Source organism: Panthera tigris, chromosome B2 (assembly GCF_018350195.1).
Source record: "Panthera tigris isolate Pti1 chromosome B2, P.tigris_Pti1_mat1.1, whole genome shotgun sequence".
NCBI classification, from domain to species: Eukaryota; Metazoa; Chordata; class Mammalia; order Carnivora; family Felidae; genus Panthera; species Panthera tigris.
The window spans coordinates 97,194,519-97,217,765 of record NC_056664.1 but is presented as its reverse complement, the minus strand read 5'-3'; the positions used below and the strand labels follow the sequence as shown (position 1 = coordinate 97,217,765).

General features: G+C 44.0%; 1 protein-coding gene across 2 annotated transcripts in view; it reads right to left on the bottom strand.

Annotated features, from left to right (window-relative positions):
• Nucleotides 1-23,020, bottom strand: part of FOXO3 (forkhead box O3) — a 125,939-nt gene extending 102,919 nt beyond the window's left edge. The window contains exons 1-2 of one of the 2 annotated variants that reach the window (XM_042986925.1): nt 22,934-23,020; nt 21,119-21,868 (exon numbers count right to left, since the gene is read on the bottom strand). In XM_042986925.1, the coding sequence (XP_042842859.1) occupies nt 21,119-21,736 (618 nt within the window). In that variant the 5' untranslated portion in view covers nt 21,737-21,868; nt 22,934-23,020. Of the gene's footprint in view, nt 1-21,118; nt 21,886-22,933 lie in introns of those variants that run through there. The other variant, XM_042986926.1, reaches the window with a different exon arrangement.
• Between the last annotated feature and the right edge of the window lie 227 nt (nt 23,021-23,247).

The window sequence follows — 23,247 nt, the reverse complement described above, 5'->3', positions numbered from 1 at the left end:
CTATGGCCCAGGCAGCACACTCCTATGCCCTGTCCCCAAAGAAGTACATCATGAGGACCCTGAGGTTAGACCTAGACCCTGGCCCAGGCTATAAAAGCCAGCAACATTGCTACCAATACACTGTTGAAGGACCAGAACATCCAACCACTTTGCTATTAAAAAAAAAAAATGTGTTTACAGGAGTTTGACTCAGATAACTTGCCATATTGTTATTTCACCTGTAAAGGACATATACACCACAGCATTAGAAATCCCATCTGCCACAAACCTTTCAACTAGAAGTGGCATTTTTGCTCTCAGTGCCAAAGAAATGGCTCCTTCCAAAGACTACCAAATTTCTTCAATGCCATCAAAAGAGCTAAGCATATCAATCAGACTTTAATAGTTATAGAAAACTGTTTTGGGGACTTAATTCCCAATAAAAGACATCCAAGTCTACCAAACACATTTAAGGTATGAGCTGTCTAGCATCAAGACTGGCAGAACTGCAAATTTCTTTTGCAGCAAACTGCTGATAATTAAAACCATTGATCCAGCTAACTGTGCCCATTCCTCTGGCACAAAGTCACTTATTCTTGGACTCTGGATTATAGGACTGCCACCAATCAATCATTCTTCAATGTCTGGAGATTTAGAAGACAACATTTGGCCACCTGAGAAAGTCTCTCACAGGTATATTTCCATAGAATGCCTCCACACTGGCCATGGTGAAATAAAAAGCTTTGTTCCTCCCTGGGGAATAATGTAGTGGTATTTGAAGTGAGGAACATGTCCAGGCAGGTACGGGCATGTTCACAAACCCCCATGAGGCAGCTGGGCAGGCCATCCTCCATAAAAGTGGTGGTGACTAGGGTGACCACTAGGCAGTTCAAAACTAAGAGTGGCCTCACTATGCACTTTTCAGCTAAGCTCCTTTACATCTCTCATCCTTAATCTCCTCATCCAGAAAATAAACGGGTAAACCAGATGACAACGAAGGCCCTTTAGTTCTGGAACTCAGAGGTTCCATCATCAATTTAGCATTAATTTGTTTCTCATATCAGTCCTTCCCCTGGAAAATCCCTCATGGAACAAGGCCCAGGTGAGATGGACAGGGGAATGTTAGGTATATAAAGTGGGACTGCCAGGAAGGGTGGTCTGGGTACTGAGAGTCGGGAGTGAGGCCAGTTACACCTAATGCAGGTAGTGAGTAACAATGGATGGACCTACTGCACTATTTTTTCTGGGTCAGATTTGGAAAGCTGAGTCCCTGACATACAGGAGAAACCAAACTTCAAGTCTGTCCTGAAAACAGTCTCCTCAAAAAACAAAGAACCTCACCCCTTACCCTCTTCTAGAAGAGGCACTCACATCTACATGACAAAAACCTAACTGAAAGGTATTAAATTAAATAGGGTAAATGCATTACCTTACAAACAGCTCCTTTATTTTCTTTCAGGTCTTTCAGGACATTTCTCTTTACATGCAGAATGCAAAATTTTCATTTAAAAAACCCCAACTTCTTTTAAAAATATTAATCAATGACTGAGAAAGAGATGTTTCTGAGTTCTTACAAGGTATAAAGGTCTCCATGCAACTTCTTGGATGAAGAGCTAGCTGTCTCCCGCTAGAACACAGAGCTGGGAATCTTGGACTTAGCACATGGCTTCACCTTCATGTACACTCACTACTTCTAGGGAAGTCACAAGCCTGCTGGGCCTGCTCCCTACATCTGGAAAACAAGATGTTTAGGATAGTCCCTATCTTTAATCCAGAAGAAGCTAGTAGGCACTTGCTTAAGCAGCTAGTAAATAAATGGCCTATATACCAAACCCACAAAGAAGGCTGATTTCTCCTTTTTCCCATGGGGGTTAAAAGTGCAAGGAAAGTATTTTGTCTCTATAGGACATTGAAAACTCTGTTTGTATAATAAATATTCAAAAAATAGCCTCAATTGCTCTTAGGAAGCTTTTTCTTAGAGACAGCGCAGCCTATATTTTAAAGTATTGAGAAACTTTTATCTTTATCATTAATCTCAGAAAAAAATGGAAGCACTTTATTTTTCATGCAGATGAGAAATACCAGACAACCAAGTTCTTTCAACAAAGTCTTGGCAAGTCGCAGATCATTTTTCATGACAAGGTGACAGTGAGGAAAGGATGGCACATACAGTTTCCTTCTCTTCTCCTCTCTTTCTTTGGCCCCTCAAGCACCAGGGACCTTGTGAGATTGGGTTTACAGAAAGAATGCCTCTCCCACTTTGACAAAGAAAAAATTATTCAGAATTCTAAACTCCCTGAAAGACACTATCAAAGCATAAAACATTATTACATTTTTACCATTCCAGAACCACAAATAACTTTGCTTTCCTTTTTCTTTCCAGAATAAGAACTGCTGTGGTTCACTTTTCTCCCCAAAGGAGTCTCAATGGTTCCATGGCAGAGACTAAAAGCAAATTGTTTACATTTTAATCAGAAAATGTGTTTATTAACGATATCATCTGAGAGTATGTATGTGCTGTTTGATAATGTTCTTTGAAGAAGTTACATAATAGCTAAATTGTCCTAAACCCAGCCATTGCTCCTAATATGTCATCACAATCCAGCTTCAGCCAAGGTATTTTTACTGGGCCATCACCCATGTTCCTAGATCCCTCTTTGCCAATCAAGTATTCACCCATGTCCTCTACAACTTATCCTCCTCCTGATGCTTCCATAATTCAACACCTTTTCACTTCAGTTCATCTTCTTAAACCAACACACACAATATCCTGGGCCTGAGTGTGAAAAAGACCCAAGAAAAGAATGAAAGCTAGACCTAAATGATCCACTGGCTTCCGAAGCCAGGCCACAAAGATGTAGCTATTCACCAAGTGGTGGAACACAACTGGGCTGCTTCCACTTGCCCAGGGGAGAGGGAGAGAAAAAAAGCAGTGGTCACAGGGAAGTTTAGATGCAGTTCAAGTCAGAGCATCTGTGTCTCATTTCTCAATTTGCAAAATATGACTTGGGTCGCCCTTCTTGGAATATCACTTGTATCTGCTTTGTAACCTGGAGAAAATAGGCAGTTTGCAGAGTCCCATCCCTAAGAATAATTACACTTCACAGGAGTGCAAATCTTTAAAAAAATAATAATAAAATAAAAGCCTGTTGTGTTCAATATGAATGCTTGTCTACAACTTCACACTCAAGCCCGTTCTTTATGGGCTCTGAAAGAGTGACAGGCCAGGCAGAACACATCAGTCTTTTTTTAAAAAAAAAATTTTTTTTTTTAGCGTTTATTTATTTTTGAGACAGAGAGAGACAAAGCATGAACGGGGGAGGGTCAGAGAGAGGGAGACACAGAATCTGAAACAGGCTCCAGGCTCTGAGCTGTCAGCACAGAGCCCGACGCGGGCTCAAACTCACAGACTGCGAGATCATGACCTGGGCCGAAGTCGGCCGCTTAACCGACTGAGCCACCCAGGCGCCCCAGAACACATCTGTCTTAATTTTAACAGAAGATCATGCAAACTCCCCTCCTTTCTCTACTCTTAAACCCAAATGAGAGACGTGGTAAGTATGGAACAGTCCAGTGAGGTCTCAGGCAGTATTATAAAATCAAAATCCCTAAAGTAGATAAATTATTGATTTCAGAGTTTAGTCAAAGCAGAGACATACTGACGCAGGTATCTCAACTCTATCACTTGCCAACTGTATGGCTTTAGCCAAGTCACTTAATATTCCTGTACCTCAGTTTCCTCATCTGTAAAGAGGAAGAGCTAATATGCATACTACTCTTAGCAGTATTTGGTACATAATATATGCCAAATAATAGTAGCTTTTAGTTACAGCCATGAAAATGATGGGTAAACCTTAAGGCTGAGACTGCATATATCTCTCATTTGCACCAAAGCAGGATGAAGATATAATGGTTTTTGCCCTTTTCGGAGAGAGGGGATAAGAGCTTTCCAGCATCATCAACTCTCCCCAGCTCAGCAGCATGCAGAAGTCAGGGAACAGAGGGACCTTCTCCTCAAAACCAAAGGCCTCCTCTACAGCCTCCTAGAAGGGATTTTGAAAGAGGGGTCAACCAGACAGATGTCCCTTGTTACCATCTTCAGATCTGGGCCACAGGAGCTAAGGACTCAGATCCCTCTCATCCTTGGGCTGGGAGCCAAGACTTCTAAGACTGCTGCCAGGCAGGCTTTTTCTTATGAGCCTGACTCTTCCTTAAGATACTTTACTCCTCTGCAAATGCATCCTTGCAGAATTTTTTCAAGATACCCTTCTTTCCCATGCCCAAAACATTCAAGCAGTGGCCCATCCTTTTGGAAAAACAAAATGGAAGTGAATGAAGACATTTACACATTTCATCTGTGAGCAGTGGCAGCTTTGGGAAGCATCCCACCAGCTGTCTCTGACTGACTTCTGATCTTAGAAGTCCCTAGTAATCTCCTGGAGTCCAACTTTAAATGCTGCTTACAGTGCTCATGGCACTTTTAGGACACTCCTCCAAACTCTGGCCCCAGACAGAAGTATCTCGATGTAGCTTTCTCCACCACTGCGTGAACATTCTGATGTCTCAACATCTGAACCTGCCTTCCTGATCATTCTCAAGAATCTTGGCGAATCTGAGAAAAGTAACTTGTCTGGCCTCCCCATTCCCAGGAAGAAACAGATCACCACGCCTCTGCAGCTCAGTACCCAAGCAAGCCCTTTTGCCTCTGACAGAGCTTCATGAAGGAAAAGGTATGCTACTAACAGCAGAAGAATTTGTAATCCAAACTAATCCTGTGTTGTTGTTTTTTTAATGTGTCAGATATAAGAGTATTTATGAATCTCAGGCAGCATTCTGAAGCAGCTGCTAAGAGGTCCTGAAATGAACCTCCAAGTCTGGGCAACCCACTCTTCTTTGCACTATTTATATTCCTAAAGCCATCAGCTATGTTTGATATGGATGATCATGAGGCCCAGCTTAATGGACTACAGAATCCAATGATACTGACAGCACAAGTAACTTGTTTTGATCTTTACCTGGCTTCACCTTGTGGGAGAGGCTGTGCACCTTTTTAGGACCCTGAGCCAAGATGGACGCCATCTCCTCACCACCACGGCGTCTCCTCTGACCTCATCATGAAAGCTGCATCACTTTCCCCTTCGCGTCACTCACCCTCCACACTGATTACACCCAGCACATTTTAATCTTATCTTTCTCCCACATGTCCCACGTCTGTCGGTGGATGAGTCACTACAACTACTCCCCTGTCTGATGCTAGTCTTAAATCTAAGAACATTCCCAAAAGACCAAAACAAACAAGGGAAAAAAGATCACAAAACAATAAGAATCCAACCTAAACACAAGTCCTTTGAACACAATATATGCCCCAGAATGAACATCTGGCATCCTCTGTGCACCTGAGCAGATCCTTCATTAAGGTTATCCAGGAGGGAGGTTGGTGCCCTTGCCCTCACAGGAAGCTACACGGCAACGAGGATTTGTGGCAAGTCTAGAACACTCAAGGGGCTAGGGTCTTCATTCCATTTCAACAGATACCACCATGAGATGGCTGTTCATCTTTTCCCACTCTTGTCAGGATTCTGAAGCCAAGGTGGTATGAGAATTTTTATTTTTGACTCCCAATCTGTTACCAGAGGAATTCCAGTCTTAGCAAATGACTTAAGCAGTTCTTAAATTTCAGCTTGCAGAATTACCTGGAGGCCTTATTATAACATTGAATGCTGGGTCCAGAGATTCTGATTCAATGTCTGTGGTGGGCCCAAGAACCTGCATTTCCAAGTTCCTAGGTGATGCTGATGCTGCTGATCTGGAGGCCACACTTTGAGAACCACTAGCTTAATGTCAGAATATGGCAGGTCTCATTAGTGTATCAGGTTGGGTTGCACAAAAGAAAGACGGTACATTTAAGTGTCTCAGTGTTCAAGTCTCATGCAATGACCTGAAATAGCACCATCTCTTTTTGCAAATTCCTGAAAACTTTAAAATAGGTTAACCAGGGTCCACTGGAAACTAGAAAAACAGGTGGGAGTTGGAAACATTAAAGAAACCACATTCATTTATATGAAAGAGAGGAGGAAATCCTAGCTAAGCACAGTTTGTTAAATAATGATGCCCTTGTCTTAGAAACCAACTGTTCTCTTTGAGCCCAACTAGACAGCACTCCCTTTTATATGGAGCTTCCAGGGAGCAAACTCTACTTGGTAATCTTCCCACGGAGGAGAAGGTAGAAATAGGTCTAGAAGTCAATTCTAAAATAGTTGATAACTCATTTCTCTAAGACAGTGGTTCTCAGCCCTAACTGTATACTGTAGCCTCCTGAGAGCCTTAAAAAATATGGATGCCTAGGCCCCATATCTAGAGATTCTAACCTAATTATTTTAGGATGGGACCTAGACACAGGTGTTTTTCAAAGATCCCCAGGTGATTCTCAAATGCAGCTGAGGTTGAAAATCACTGATGTAGGAGAAAGATCACAGAGAGATAGTAGGTGAATGGGAAAAAGAAGGGCAGTGAGTCCCCTTTACATAATGTCTTAATGACATAAAAGGAAAGAAAAAAAATGGGAGAAGAGCTGGGGGTGACTGGAGCAGGTAAAACTGAGGCTCTTAGAATCCGAGACTGATATAAAAATCAACCCAGCATTGTTGGCTGTTCGAGGTTCAAAAATCAGAAATGGCTATATGATCAAGGAACTGCCCACATTTGTCAAAGACTTATAACAGTCCAGAGGATATTTCAAGAAACCCTTTTAACCCAATGTACTATTTTTTCTCAGAAGAGTTAATAACTAGAGACTTAAGGCAAACAGCCTTAACTTCTCACAAACAAATCATCTAAAGATTCAACTTTGAAATCATGTGCCAAAAAACTTACCCCTGAAGAAAATTATAAATATACATATATACCTTTTTTTAATGTTTATTTTTGAGAGAGCAAGAGAAAGAGTGCAAGTGGGGGAGGGGCAGAGAGAGGGAGACACAGAATCCAAAACAGGCTCCAGACTTCCAGCTATCAACACAGAGCCTGACGCAGAGCTTGAACCCACAAACTGTGAGACCATGACCTGAGCCGAAGACAGACGCCCAACTGACTGAGCCACCCAGGCGCCCCTAAATATTATTTTTTTAATGTTTATTTATTTTCGGAAGGGGGGGGGCCCGCATGCATGGGGGAGGTGCAGAGAGAGAGGGAGAGAGAGAATCCCAAGCAGGTGCCACACACACCACGGAGTCCCACCTGGACTTGAGCCAAGATCAAGAGTTGGATGCTCAACCTAATGAGCCACTCGGGAGCCCCCACCCCTGAAAACAATTTTTAAAAAATTTTAAAGGGGAGGCAAGAGGAAGGAGATTGAAGGAGTAACTCTCAGAGCACTTGGTAAATGAAATTATCTTCCTAGTAACCACACTGACAAATGAGTTTTCAAAGTTGTAAAATCATGTGGTTCAGATGATAAAACCAAGTTATTTTCTTCTCTCCCTTCTTGACTAGCACTAGATGCATGAGGTAACAAGCTGGGAAAAAAAAGTTTGAATGCTTTACGATCCTATTTAAGGCATAATTATGAAGCAAAACAGTAAAACAGAGTTGGTGCTCAATGGACAGAGCAGGGAATCTCAAAGCAGGTGATACAGACAGAAGTTGGGTGAAAATTTTCTCTGCTCATACCAATAGGTCAAACACTGGGAGCCCAGATAGAAAAATTCAGATGTATTTCCACCGTGTTAACATTTAAAAACCAATTCATCAATTTAAAGTTTTTGATCTGATTAGAAAACTAAGATGTGGATAAATCAGCATCTTGAAAATGAGAACTATAATTTGATTAAAAACATCCATTTGTTAAGTAATTATTTCAAAATCAATTTAGAAGACATAGTTTTCACTAATACAACTTTTCTAATTTAACACATGCTACTTCACTTATTCAGTACTGATTACCCACAAATTAACTCAAAGCATTCCCTGATTTCATAAGACCATCAGAATAAACCCTTTCCCTCCTCCCAAAGAACACCTACTAATTGATACCTATGATCAAAGCACCGAATTTTACCTTAACAATGAACGTGAAAGTTGAATGTGGTAAAGCCAAAAGTATGGCCCAGAACACATAGCCTTTCAGCCTGAAATAAGGATCTTTCTTGTAAAGGGAGAAGACTAATAGGACTGCTTTAGATATTTCAGTTCAGCAGAGGACATGCATCTATCTAGTCAAACAGAAGGCTGTAAGCTTACCTTTATTGGACAGGGTTGGCAATAGAAGGCCTGATCTAGGCCACTAATTTCAAGAAATTGTATACTAGCTCACCTAGGAAGTTATCTATGAGGACCTTCAGAATCTAAGTGTGCCAAAGCAAGCACACTCACCCTGGAATCAGCTCGAAGAAAACCTTAAATTAATCAGGCCCATAATTTTCATAAACCCATTCTAGGCTTCTCAGGATTACACAAACAGTACACCTGACCTAACTGCTCATTATTCTTCTAAACAAATTCAGAAGAATGTTTGGGTTCAGAGTTTCAATGTTTACTTAAAAAAAAAAAAAGTATCTTGCTGAAAATTTAGTCTGTGGGTCACTGTTTATTTGCACAATGGGTATATGCATACATGGCAAATTAATGCTGTTAATGAGACTGTACTGAAAACTAGTAAATAAAGATACATCCCTTCTCATTCTACCAACTGGGGGGTAAATATATATATATTTACAAAGATGCACATGTATAAAGGGTGAGAAGGTGAGTTTAACAACAAATCCTTGACATGGAAATAAATGCTGGCAGGAAGCCCCAGGACAGCTATCCTAACTAATAAGGTAAAAACCCTAGAAGATCTACAGCAACACTGAATTTTAAATTAGGTAAAAAATTTTTAAAGAATTTACCAGCAAGATAAGTTCTAATGGAGACATTCAGAGAAAGAGTTTTACTTTATAAAACCATTATAGTATTATAAAAAAATTTAAATGCATCAAGCTTTTAAAAATACTGAGTAAAAAAAAAAAAATATCAAGTAAAATTAAAACTTAAAAAAGAGGAATGTGAGCAGGAAGGGTTAAACATCACTCAGCTGAGCTTAATATGAAATATGAAACTGAAGCAATTATCTAGATAATTTATGATGAAAGGAATATTTCAAAAATCAATTATTTGGACACTTCAGGAAAAAAGCAGTTTTGAAATTTGAATTATATGAATTAATGACTCAGCCGTCCACTTGATCTTTCTAAAGTAGTACGAATTTTCAAGGAGACATCTAACAAGCTCTACTGGATATAATTTCATGCCCACCTTAAACTTCAGGTTGATAACCCAAGTTGTACCTTTAAAAGTCCACTGTGGCCACTGCCACCTTCTACTGCAACTGCCTCCAGCCCCGTCACCCTCCCCAGCACCCTCTATATTCAGTTATCAGGCAGAACCGTTCTGCCGGCTCCACATTTATCATAGTGTTTCAGTCTATCTTCTGGACACTATCCAGGCACTACTCACCTATCTTTACTATGAAACTGAGAGTTCTGAAGTTTTTTCAAACACACGTAGGATTAGTGTTCTGCTAGCCACATTTTATCTTAGGGCACATGAGTACTGCATTCCCCTGGCCAATTAAAACCATCATTTTAGGTCCTACCCATACATATTTTTACCTTGAAGATAAAAGCAATAAGCTCTTCAGTAGAGATAAACACTTTAACCTGGCCAGCAACTTGCATTATGCAACGTTTTCAGTCTCTGTCTTGGCAACCTGCCTTTAAACCCAACAGTACCTGCATAGCAAAGAGTCAAACACCTCACAAGGTATTTTAATACCTTTAGTTATGAGATCTGATTCAGCAGCCAAACTGCTGCCAGGAGCTTCTTATAAATTTTGTTCCCCTGCAATCTGTTTTTCTTGGTGGTCTCGTCTCCCTTCATCTACTTTAGATGCTTTAGGTAAAGTCTACAACATAATAGAAACACAGACACCCTGTTCTCCCAAGGCAGAAATTTGCCAGAGATAATAGTCCAACCCAAAGGATTTCTATACACTATGTATGAGTCTATTAGTTCTAAATAGTACACTTTGTATATGAGGCAGAGCAAACCATGCTCCTGCAAAGCAGTGACCGATCGGAAATGAGAATCCACACACCTGCAGGTTTTTGACAGAATTCTCAAGCCACTTCTTCTATTCTCCCACTAAAAGTCGAGGCACTGACTCAATTTTTAAGTTATTAGCTCATGCAAATAAAATCAAGGAAAGGAGCCTAAATCATGGGTCCAAGTCCACTCCCCTAGCAGCACACAGAGGGGTTACCCCAGTCAGCCACAACTTGGAAGACAAGCCTTCGAGACAGTATTCCAGTGGATTAATATGAGGATTAGTGGTAACATATGTAAAGATGTGGCACACAGCAGCAACCTTTAAAATGGAAGCTATTTTCTAAAAGTACAAACTTCCAGTTATAAGTCACAGGGATGTAATGTACAGCATGGTGACTACAGTTAATAACTGTATCGCATATTTGAAGGTTTCTAGGAGAGTAAATCTTAAAAATTCTCATCACAAGAAAAAAAAGTCTGTAACTATGAATGGTGACGGAGGTTAACTAGACTTTTTGTGGTGAGCATTCTGCAATATATACAAATACTGACTTGCTACATTATACACCTGAAGTTAATGTTGTATGTCAAATTTACCTAAATTAAAACACACACACACACAAACTCAACTCTCCCTGCCAAATGAATAATATAAATAAGTGAAATGGCAGCTATTTTATTTTACTGTTGTATACCCCCCACCCAACCCAAAGTCCCACTGGCACTCAGGAGACAGTAGAGCACAATAGAAAAGGCAAAAAAAAGTTCCAGAGTCCAAGAAACCTGGGGTCTGATCTCAAGTTCCTTGAACCATTTCCTCATCTTTAAATTGGGATTTACATTTAAATGCCTATCTTGTAGGATCAACATTAGATGTAAAAACCTAGCTGAGCATTTGGTGCTTAGTGCTCAATAAATCCTAGCTACTATTATTATAATTAGCATAATATCTAGGTCTGAGAATGTGGTTGTGAAGATGCCTTTTTGTTGTAAGGATCAAACTGTCTCTCCGGGCTCTCCTTCCCAAAAATATCATTTTGAAATAGAATGTTAAACTGTGCAATTCTCACTCTTAAATACTTCAGAACTGTTTCTACTTCTACGATGACAACCACTCTATGTTCTATGCTTCATTAGGATGACTGGTTTTTGGGACATAAATATACACAAAGGAGACAAAAGCCTGAAGGCTCAGGTATGAGAAACTTTGAAAGTCCCTGAACCAAGCACAGGATGAGCTGAGGGGACTCCAGAGATTCTGGATTAGCCTTAGTACCATAATCAAGGACAATGGACCTGACTGGGCTCTACCTTCTCAAGCCCTGAGAGGAAAGAAAGGATCCTTCCACTGAGAACCCAAGGCTCCTTTCTTTCTCTCCTCAAAGAGGGACGATTCTAGACCAAAGCTCTCAGCCAGAATTCCTGGGCTTCAGAGAAACCTCAAGCCCACACTCCACACGTGCAGCCATTCCATGAGCTTCAAGAAATAAATTCAGTAAGGGGGACAGGGGAGGGGGTCTGAGCGGGAACCCAGGACATATTAGAAATGGGAAGGAGGAACAAGTTCTAGTAGTTCTAACTGGGAAATCAGGTAAATTTATGCCTCCCTTCTGTCTCCCACAGCAGAATGAAGAAATTTAAATTATAAGTGGCCTGTAAATGATTAACATTTTAATTTTAATCTAATTTAAAATGGGGAGGGGCAGAATGGATGACAGTGGTCAAAAGGCACAAACTTCCAGGTATAAAATCAGAGTAGATCTTAAAAGTTCTAATTACAAGAAAAAAAAGAAATCTGCAACTGTGAGCACCAATGGATGTTAATTCAAGTAGGCTTATTGTGGTGAACGTTTTGTGACAGACACCAAAGTTGAATCAGTATGTTGTACAGCTGAAACCAATACTATATGGCAAATAATCTCAGTAATAAAATAAACAGAACTTTGTACTCTTCTCTATCTGCAACCCTGCCTGTCCCTCTCTTCCATCTCCAAGCTCTCATGTTTGTTTCCCAAGACTACCATAACAAATCACCAAATTCGGGGTCTTCAAACAACAAGAATCTATTCTCTCACAGTGCTGGAGGCTAGAAGTCCAAGGATTCAGCAGGGCCATGCTCCCGCTGAAGATGCCAGGGTGGGGACTGTCCCTGGCCTCTTCCTAGCTTCAGGTGGCTCCCAGCAACGCCTGCTGCGCTTGGCTACTAACCACATCACCCCTTAAAAGACCCTATTTTTAAATAAGGTCACATTCTGAGGTTCCAAGTGGACATGAATTTGGGGGGAATACCATTCAACCCACTACAACTCCCAAATTAAAGTAAACCACCACCACCAAAGTATGGGGCAAAGGGGAAGGAGATGACAAAATCACAGCATTACAGAAATATCAAAAAAAAATAATTCAAAGTTATAATCGCCAGTGGACTATTACTTCCAAACTGAATTAGAAATAATGTAGCTTTTGCCTTTCTCTCACCTGTGGGAAACTGTGAAGTCTTGGAAAATATCAGAAGTCCCAATCAAAATAGCACTAAAACACAGCACATTCCACTAGCCCAGACACTTGAATACTCTGAAAAATTTGGTATTACATATAAACACTCACATATATTATCAGAAGTGAAACAACAAAAAATATGAAAGACAGGGAAGGATATTTTTCAGTTAGAAGTGCTTTCATTTAACTATTCAGGGATGGAAAGTGGATCATGGGTCTCAGAAGACCAAGGTTTCCTTTCAAAAAAAAAGTTACCTTAGTGGTCAGCAGCTGTTATTAGCATATGAGCTAAAAGCAAATCAAAGTTCATCAATACCAATAAATGGAATTTTCAAAGAAAAAAAAATTTTTAATAAAAATAAATTTTTAAAAAGTTACCTTAGGTTTTTAACAGCCCCTCCACAAATTATCCGTTTTTTTTTTTTTTTTTAATGTTTTATTTATTTTTGAGACAGAGAGAGCCAGAGCACGAGCAGGGGAGGGGCAGAGAGAGGGAGACACAGAATCCGAAACAGGCTCCAGGCTCTGAGCTGTCAGCACAGAGCCCAACGCGGGGCCGGAACTCACAAACCGCGAGATCATGACCTGAGCCAAAGTCAGCCATTTAACCGACTGAGCCAACCAGGCGCCCCTCAAATTATCTGTTTCTGATGACATAAACCTACATGGAAGCACTATATATCACAGTCCTTTTTATTTTAATCAAGGTATTATTTCAGCTTTATGGGGAAAAAAACACTTGAGATGAGCTTTAAGACCTGTGTACTCCCTCTGCTGGCTCTGAATTTAAAGTAAATTCTCAATGGCTTCAGAAGCCAAATTATTAATTTCACTAGACATCTAAAACACAATGAAAAATATGATGTGGATTCTCCCCCAACACACACACACACAAAAATAAGAAATTCCAAACACCTACTTAAAACTGCCAAAGGCATCTCTGTTGGATTTATTGTACGTTTACTCCAGAGGAAAGCTAATGCATTTCACTTGTTTGTAGCAGGATCACTTCCTGCATCAGCCTTGCCCCCTACAAGTGTGCCACAAGCTTTCCTTGCTCTGTGTGCGCCTCTCCACTGCAGGACGAGGATACATCTGACACCCAGGCATGGTGAGCCCCTAGAAGAGAACCTGGCTTCTTCATCACAAGCAATTACTAGAGTAGCAAATTACTGAAAGGACCACAGCCCATAAGGGAACCTAGTCCATTTCATTTTATAATGTTATCCCATAATAGAAAAAAAAAAAGCCTGAGCCTGAGTGGAAACTGAAAGACACACTGTCTAGAAAAGCCCAGCTTGAAACACACACCAATCACACACTTGTGTTTTATCAGGAAGGAAGGATACATCACAATACTCTATGGATGCTTGCTACTGTGCTTCTTTTTCCAACTGGGGAAATTGTGATACTGAGAAAGAAATGTTGTTCAGTCAGGAATAAAATGGTTAAAGGCACTGAGTCTGTCAGGGTAGGGATGCCATCAGAATTGGGCTCTTGTATCATAATCACAGCCTAACCACACATTTCAAAAACATGAACTCAGAAGAGCTCCAGACTAGCCCTTAAAAGATCCATCTCAAACAGTGCTTGCTGTCTCTTCCTCCTTCATACACGACTTCTATTTCCCAATCCATGGATATAAAACTTCAGGTCCATCTGGGACTTCTGCCTCCAAATGCAGAACATTATGGACAACTTACACAACAGCTTTGCTCCTGTAAGAAGTGGGTAAATGAATTTTAGGCTGAACAATCCCATGGTGACTTTCTCTAGATGGTGCATATTGATGCTGCATCGGTGGGGCATACACACAGAAAACAGACTTGATTTCAACTTTTTCCTCTAAATGAAGTCATTCCAAGATCAGGTTCCCCTCAGTTTCTGTGATGGGTAGTAACTGGCACTAATGAAGTTTTCAGGGACTTCTACACGAGGAAATAAGACACTAACAAGAAATGCCTTAGATAGCAGAGTACCCTTTCATAACTACACCATACCCTAGCAACATCAATGCTAGGAGGTCTCAGACTTCATAGCTAGAAGTATCCAAAAGACTCCACATGTGGTATCGCCTCACTCTCGAATCACATCATCTCTTTCAGCGTCAAGAGTCCCAGAACAAGGCTATCTTCATGGGCTGTGGACATAATGATCCAAAAAGCAGCTCCAAGGATCAGATATGTTATTGTCTGGCAGACACATTCTGTGCTTTGGAGGCTCTTACACTGTCCTTGGGAATCAAGAGGAGTCAGAGAAAAATGACAAAGCAAGTAGGTGGGAGTCAGGGGTGGGCACAGTAGGGTGGAGTAGGGTTAAAACAGAGGGCTTTTAGGTTAGCTAAAAGCACTGATGGAGAATGCTAAAAGAGCAACACAGTTACTTTAGCACAACCAGCCTAAAGGAAGGGGGAGGGGAATCAGAGGCAAGCAAATGAAGTAAGAGTTTGCAGAAATGGAAGCAATGACACGAACAGCTGTGAAACCACAATGGTTAACAGCAGACATTACAGAACAGTGGTTCCCGGGGGCTCACGTGGACACACTCTTAGCTCCATCTCTGCTAGCTGTAGGATTCTGAACAGTCACTCACATGCTCTTGTCCTGCTCCTCACCTGTAAAATGAAGTAGTTAGATGATCTTTAAAACCTCTTTTAGTTCTAAATTTGAGGCGAGAAGCAATGTGGATGAGTCAGCTGTATCAAGGCTCCACCTCCACTCCAGAGGGAGGCCAGTCCTCTACCAGGCCCCATACGACAGAACTGGAGATCCCAGATCAGGCCAGGACCACAGGTGTGCCCTAATCTGGGCAGACCTGGAAAAAACCCAGCTTCTCCCAAACAGACCCAAACTATAGGAGCCATGCCACAGTGGCCTTGCGTCTCCAAAGCAAGCTGGAAAAAAATGATCGGCAGAGAATTAAAGACCAGCTCCAAGCCAGAGTTCAACACCAACTTTCCAATTTGCCAGTAACTTCTCTGCAGAGAGCTGAAGTACTGATGAAAGCAGAAGTACAGATGTGAAAAAAGGCAAAGTGAATGAACAACAATGACAAGTTCATAGAACACAGATTTGCACGTTTTTTTTTTATCTTCCTCCAATAGAACATGAATCCTGTGAACTGGAACCTTATGTGACTTGTGCTCCTACTATATCCCTTAGGCCCAGGAGAAAGCCCTGTGAACGGTATGCCTTTGATTGTTTGTTGCATGAATAAAATGGCATGTGATGAAAATGGTAAAAAGGTTTTCTCTCTCTGATCTTCGGTCACTTACTGTATGCCAGCTATAACGTCCACGGACACTAACTTACCTATATATGTGTCATTCCCAACTCCTTCTATAGCAGCAAAAGGCCAGAGGGGCTCTTCAGGACTCTTCAATTTGTGATACAGGAAAAGGTAAGGAGAAAAATGACTCAAGAGAGGATCAAGTCTGTTCCCTCCAGGCAAGACGAGTAAGGTATGAAAACAAAATAAATTCCATATTCTCTCCAGCCTGGGAATCTGATCTGATAAGCAGTGGGTCAGCAGGGTGCCCTGCCAGAATGTACAGACCTAAACAGTCTTATCTTTGCATATTTATGAAGATCTTTGGATGGATGGTATCTGCTAAACTTTTCCCAGACCAAATAAATGACTTTTTACTGGGACAAGGACTCTTCATTAATTTCCTAAATAAAAATATCTTGCAGGTTTTAAGTAAGAATCACACGTATTAAAAAGTTGAACTACAAGATGTTCTTCTATGGTGTCATTCTCTTAAAATAGAACCCTCCTAAAATCTCCTAAAAATAAGTCTGCATAGTTTCATTTCATTTTCTAAGAAGGAGATAAACATATCAAAACAAACACTTAGCTTCTTTTTTAAAGACTCTCTCTGCTACAGGGCCCACAGATCAAAGTTTAAAAGGGCCAATTTCTTCACTTCAGAGGTCGATGACACAGCTTTGAAAAAGAGGAAAAACAGTCCCCCAGTCCCCCTAGTGTGCTGAGGCTGTAGGAAGAGGAAGTGTATTCGTTGAGAATCCCTGACGAAGACAGTCCTGCCAAAGGAAGTTACAAAACAGCATTTTGGTAACATGGGCCAAGCAGAAGACAGATTCCTTACACACGACTGTAACTGGCCCTTTGGTGAGTTACTCCAAAAGGTGACTGAGGGGAGAATTACAAGCCAACATGGAATTATCACAACTTTGTCATTTTGAAATTTAAAAAAAATATTTTTTAAATATAAAAGTTGCAGTTAAAATGACATTTTCTTAACACAGTGTGTTGGGAAGGAACTGCATGCATTAATCTAAAGAACCAGAACAGTAAGAACATCAACAAGCACTGTGTGGCAGGTGGGTCCTCATCTTTTCACTCTGGGAAGAAGCTGTAAGAGTACACATTGTCACATGAAAGAAGACTAGTCTCTTGCAGAATTAACCTCCACAGCAGCAGCAGAAATCGTCACACACACACACAAGATCCTCCATTTGTGAAATTTTGAGAACCAGCACAGAAACTCACGGCTACTTGATACAATCATGCCCTAACCCCGTGGGAAATGCAGGTGTGTGGGTGTGAGTAGGTGAATAAGCAATAAATAGACCTTAACAGGTAAACCCTGGAGTCCTAGAGGTCTGCCCCCCTCCCCAGGAGGAACGGAGAGAACAAACCAGTTTAATTATGGGTGGTGCAGTACAAGTAAACTTAATCCGAATTAAAGGAAATGTAACCTTTTCCCCTCGTGACCACATCTGATTATTCATTTCTACTTATTGCCTGAGGTAAGGGAGCCTGTGAGATAGCCATCACCTTTCTGTCTGGCACAATATGCATCTTTCAAACCTAAGTTAACCAGGAACTTCCTCCTTTTGTTAAAATGCTATCTTTTCTGCCACCTTCATCACTTCATAATTCCTAAGTACCCATACTGATCAACACTGGACGGCTATACAAATATGAGAAACTCACTCAGCCTCCATCAATATTCATCTGTTTCTGATGCTAAAATAATAACCAAGACATCTTTAGACTGAGAGGCAAATATGCTTTTCAGGAAAGCATCTTTTACTTGTGTAAGACTACTTGTTACTTAGTAAGTGACTTTAAAAAAATAGATCCTCGATTTAAAGAGGAAAATAATGTGATAAAGAACAAATCTCCAGAACTGCGACTATTAATTACCTGTGTACTAACTAGCTGTGTGATCTTAGAGAAGTCCTTAACTTGAAGAATCAGGTTCTTCACCTATGAGGGAGTTGAACAATCTCTGCAAACCTCATCCCGGCTGTATATTAGAATAACCTGAGAAACTTAAACAAAAACAAACAAACAAAAATAATGCTAAGCCCCAGACCAGCCCAATTAAAACCGATTCTCTGGGTATTGGCTTTTTTTTTTAAGCTCCCAGGTGATTCTAATATGCAACCAGGGCTTCAAATCACTAGTCCCAGTTCTGATCTCCAATGTCTTCTTTTCTAATCCTTTCATTCTCTGATCTTAGGGTGAGAATTCTGGTGACAGAATCTCAGAATGCAACAGGCCAAAAAAGCCACAAAAAAAGCAAGGCCTAAGCCCTGCATACTGTGCCTATGTGCACACAGGACTAGGAGAGGTTAACCTGAATTCTAGACATTTTTAGAAGTTAAAAACCCTAATGTGTAACTAAGAATGAAAGCAGTGTGGTTTAAGTGCACATGCCTGCTCTCAAAATGACTAATCGTGATAGGAATCAACTCCTGAAACTTGGACGCAGGGAAATGGGTCACAATTAGCTCCTGACCTCTCCCTCTTCCCTCTTCTACCACCCCCACTGAACCACAAGCACAAAAAAAGGCTGGCTATTAGTCATAATCAGAATATGAAACCAGCCCCAGTTTCAAAGGGCTTTCTCCATCATCAAAGATTTGGAAGTTCCTGCATGGGTGCATCTTTTGATGAAAGTCATCTTACAAAAAATCTTTAAAGGATATCCCCACAAGTTGTCATGTGATACTCAGAACTAGTATAAAATCTTAAAAATAATTTTACTTACATTAAACACAAAGACATTTTACTTTATGCACTGTATTAAACATATTAAGGCTCGAGTTTCAATTTATATTTCACAAATGTTAGAGATAAGATAGAAACTAATTTAACACTGTGCATTGAATATACTCCAACCAAAAGAGAGAGAGAGAGAGAGAGAGAGAGAGAGAGAGAGAGAGAGAAATGAGATAGCATGAGACCAAAAAAAGGTTAAGGACATAAAACCATAAAGTTTATGACTAGGCCCCAAATCTCTATTGTAAGTCCTGCAAGCTACGTGAAAATATAATTAACTGAATCACAATTCATGGCTTCTTTTGGTAATACTACTTTCTCACCTAGATCTTTAAAAAAAAAAAAAAATCAAAACTGTTACCATCTTTAACTGTAAGCACAATAGCAAGAAATGTTATTTGTGGAATTAAACTACTTTTGTAAACTTGAAAGTCATAGGAAATGTGAAAACCCTTCCAGCGCTAACTTTTTAGCTTTAACTAGCTAACTTTTAACTAGCAGATCCTCTGCACTAAGTTCAAAATATACAGGACTCACTGCAAGTGTGAGAAATTTGAAAAATATTCCAAACCCCTATATCCATTTTCTTAGATCTTGAAACCCACCCCTTCCTGACACTATACACTGAGATTAACCCTTGCTATTCACTTGGAAATTCAGTTTTAAAAGCTATCACAGTAACACTGCTTTGAAATGGAACTCACTCCCATGCTTTCTGTAAATGGCCCTCGGATCACACAGCTGGCATTCTTTTGCAAAGCTTTAAAATTAAATCCAATGTAAGATTCATAATGTCAGCATTCATTAAAGGAAATGAGACAGATATGTGGAATAATTTCAAAGCACACATTTTGCTTTTAAAGTATCTCAGCAAGGGGCGCCTGGGTGGCTCAGTTAAGCATCTGACTCTTGATTTCGGCTCAGGTCATGATCTCAGTTTCCTGAGTTCGAGCCCTGAGCTGGCCTCTGCACTCAGAGCGTGGAGACTGCTTGGGATTCTCTCTCTGCCCCTCCCTCACGCTGTCTGTCTCTCTCAGGATTAATAAACTTAAAAAAAAAAGAAAAAAAAATCTCAACAAGTCCTTTTCTAGCCATGAGAAATTATAAAAAAAAAAAGGTACTTTGCAAGTTTTTTTTTAAGCAAATTAAAACTCAACACACTAAGTTCTTTTTTCTTTAAAACACACTACATTCTTCAATTGTTACACAAATTCCTCTCCAGGGCTCCAGTTCTCCACCAAGATTACACTGTTCTTGCTGTACACACATACTGGAATCCAGGAAGATACAGTGAAGAGAAGGACTGAGGAAGGAAGCAACCACCTCTTTAATTAAAAAAAAAAAAAAAGCTAACTTGCAAATAGAAGCAACTGATAAGTGATATGTACCTCCACATGTACCTCTTTTGCCTGGTAACGACACAGTCATATCTTGGGGTAGAGGCCAGGAGAATGAGGTGCCAGGAAGAGCAAAGCAGCTGGGTATCAGCAGCCCAGCAGGGGCACAGGAGTTAATCTGTTTAGATGCCCAACTGCAGGAAGTCATTACATCATAGGCCTTTCCACACCTCTCTCCCTACCATGTGCCCAGTGCCCCAAGAGGCTGAAAAGGAACAGTAGAGAGCCTCCCTTCTGGTTCACTTATAGGTAGAAGCCATTATGGCCCAGTCCTGCCACTACATCTCCCTCCCCTAGGCCAGGGAAGGCTAGGTGAAGCTCCAGGCCCCAGTCCTCCACACCTGGACCTGGCCTCAAATAGCGCCAGAGTCCAGGCCTCAATAGAAGCAGCAGGTGTGGCTAGTCCGCCTTAAGGTGGAAGGGCAGGCCCATTCCAGGACCCAGAACATCTCAAGTTTGGAGACTCCTTTACTGGGAAGACCTCTCTAAGTAATAAAGATGTCAACACAGGCAAGGAAAGACAAGCAGCCAGGAAAAGGTTTACAACCACTGCTTTTTCTAATGGGACCGGTATGCCTATGGGAATTAACATCCACACGTTAGATAGAAACTTCGACGTAAGGGTGCTCATCCAGCTAGTAACAACGACCATGCTCCTGTGACCAACTGGGAACCACAAATCCAACCGCTTCTCCGGGCACCAAGTCCCAAACACTCCCCCACATCCTCTCACTCCACCCGCAGCGCCCTCCCCGCACCCTCACTACGGTGATTTCTACTTGGAAGTTAGCCGCAGACCTACCTCCTCCGCGCAGTCCGGGGAATCCGTCAAACGCACTCCTGTCCGCCAGTCCTTCCCTCGCCGGCATCCCTTGCCCCCTCTCCTCACCTGGCCATGCCCGAGGCTTCCCCGGAAGCCTCATTTCCCCAACCCCCCTCCGCGGCCGACCCCAGGTTCCCCTCCTCTGGGGGTCACACAGATCCCCCGAAACCTCACAGCGGAGGCTCTCGCTGCCAACCCCTCTCCCCAGCGCCCGCAGGCGCGCTCCGATGAATCGAAGGCGCGTCTCGCACTGCGCAGGAGGCCCGGCGGGTCCGGCCGCCCGCCCGAGGTGGGTACGCACCTTCCACCCGGCCGAGCTGTTGCTATCGCCCTTATCCTTGAAGTAGGGCACGCAGCGCACCATCCACTCGTAGATCTGGGACAGAGTGAGCCGTTTGTCCGGGGAGCTCTCGATGGCGCGAGTGATCAGGTCGGCGTAGGACAGGTTTCCCCAGGCGTTCCGCCGCGACGAGCATTTCCTCGGCTGCCCGGAGCCCCCAGCCGCCCCCGGCTGCGGCGGTGGCAGTGGCTGCTGAGGCTGCAGCGGAGTCTGCGTCCCCCCGCTCAGCGCGCCCGCCGCGAGGGCTGGCCCGGACCCGGAGTCCTGTCCTCCAGGAGCCAGCAGCCGGGCCGAGTCTTCAAGGAGCAGCCCGGAGCCCAGCGTGCCGCTCCCGCCGCCGCCGATCGCCATGGCCGAGCTGGCCCTACCGCTACCGTCCTCGTCGTCTTCATCGTCCTCCTCTTCGGGGATCATGGAATCGGCGGCCGTCTCCCCCGAGGGCTTGGCCGGGCTCCCCTGGAGCTCTGGCCTCTGCAGGGGCCACGTACAGGAGCGCGGCCGGCTCTGGGGCTCGAACTCCGGGTCCAGCTCCACTTCGAGCGGAGAGAGCGGGGCCGGGGAGGCCGGTGCCTCTGCCATCTTCGCCGCCCGCCCGCCCGCGGCTCGGGCTCTCGCGCTCTCCTCTCGCGCCGGGGCGGGGTGCGGCGGGGGAGGGACGGGGGCGCCGCGAAGGCTCGGGCTCCCGGGAGCCGCTGCCGCTACTGCCGCCGCCTGGGGAAGCACGAGAGGAGAGAGAAGGAGAGTTCGTTATCCCGGGCTGGAGCCCGGTCCTCGGCGAGTCCTCGCCCGCTGCCACCGCTTCCCGGCCGCACGGCGCCCGCCTCCTAGAAGCAGGCAGACCTGGAGACGTGCGTCCCGCGAACCTGGCGCAGCAGACACCGCCCCCTGGCCAGGCCTCGGGGGAGACCGGAGCGAATCGACGGGCTCGCACGGGGCAGCCCCCTCCCCCCGCCGCCGCGGCCGCCAGATCTGCAGGTCCCTCCTGGGCTAGGTGGCTGGGCGGGGAAGAAGGGGGAGGGGCGGGGGCGGGGGAGGGGCGCGGGCCGCGCCTTTAAAGCGGGCAGCGGCCGGAGCTGGCGCAGCCGAGCGGCGGTCGGAGCCCGAGCGGGCGTGCGTTTGTTTATGTTTCGTTCGGGCCCGCTCAAGTGCTTCCCGCGGCGCCGCAGCCAAAGTCTGTGGCGTCTTCCGCTCTTCTCCTCCTCGCCCCTGGCCCTGCCGCCTCCGCGCCCCCTTGTACCCCTTCTCCTGGCCGAGGGGCCCGAGCCCGGGAACGGCACGGGCAGCCACCTTCTCCTCTCTCCATGAGTCCGAGTGCGGACCGGCCCTTGACACTTCCAGAAAAAGGACCAGACGGGAAGCAGGGGGGCAAGCAGCTCGGCGGGTGTTTGCAAAGGGTCGAGCCAAGCAGGAACGACCACTTTGGGTTTTTGTGTGGTTTATTTGCTCGCGGACGTTGTACCCTCCACCCCCTTCCCTGTAAAGAACGCGGGGAGGGGACAAGTCGGAACATAAATCTTCCAACAGGTCAGGAAGCGCCAAGTCTCCCGGGCTGCCAGAAAACCCGGACCAGCACGTTCATCACCTCCTTGCTCCCGCTGCTGCCATCTTGACAGTTTTCCCCCCTTCACTCAAGTCCTTTAAAAACACTAGCGGGAGGGAAAGGGGGCGCGCACACCGAGTCACGGGGAGGAAAAAGGGAAGCGCCTGGCCCAGCTCGGAAGCAGATCCGGAGTCACCGGGAAGGCGGCCGCCCCGCTGCAAAGCTCCGGCGCCTACCTCAGTTCCTTCCCTTCAGGGACGAGTGGGGAGGACGCACAATCCCGCGCGGGCCCGGGGCACGGCGAGGAGGGGGCGCGCAACCTCGGCGAAGGAGAGGCGCTCCGGCTGCCGCCGCAGCCCGCCTGAGGAAACGCCTGTCAGCCTGCGCGCCGCCGCCTTCCACATTCCTCCTCCTCCTCCCTTACACGAGCAGGGCGGCCGCGGCAGCAGCACAAAGTTATAGACACACGCAGGGTGCCTCAACCTAAGCTGACGGCGGGCGGGTCCCCGCCCAAGGGGAGGGCTGGGCGGCGGGCCCGGGTGTGCTGTGT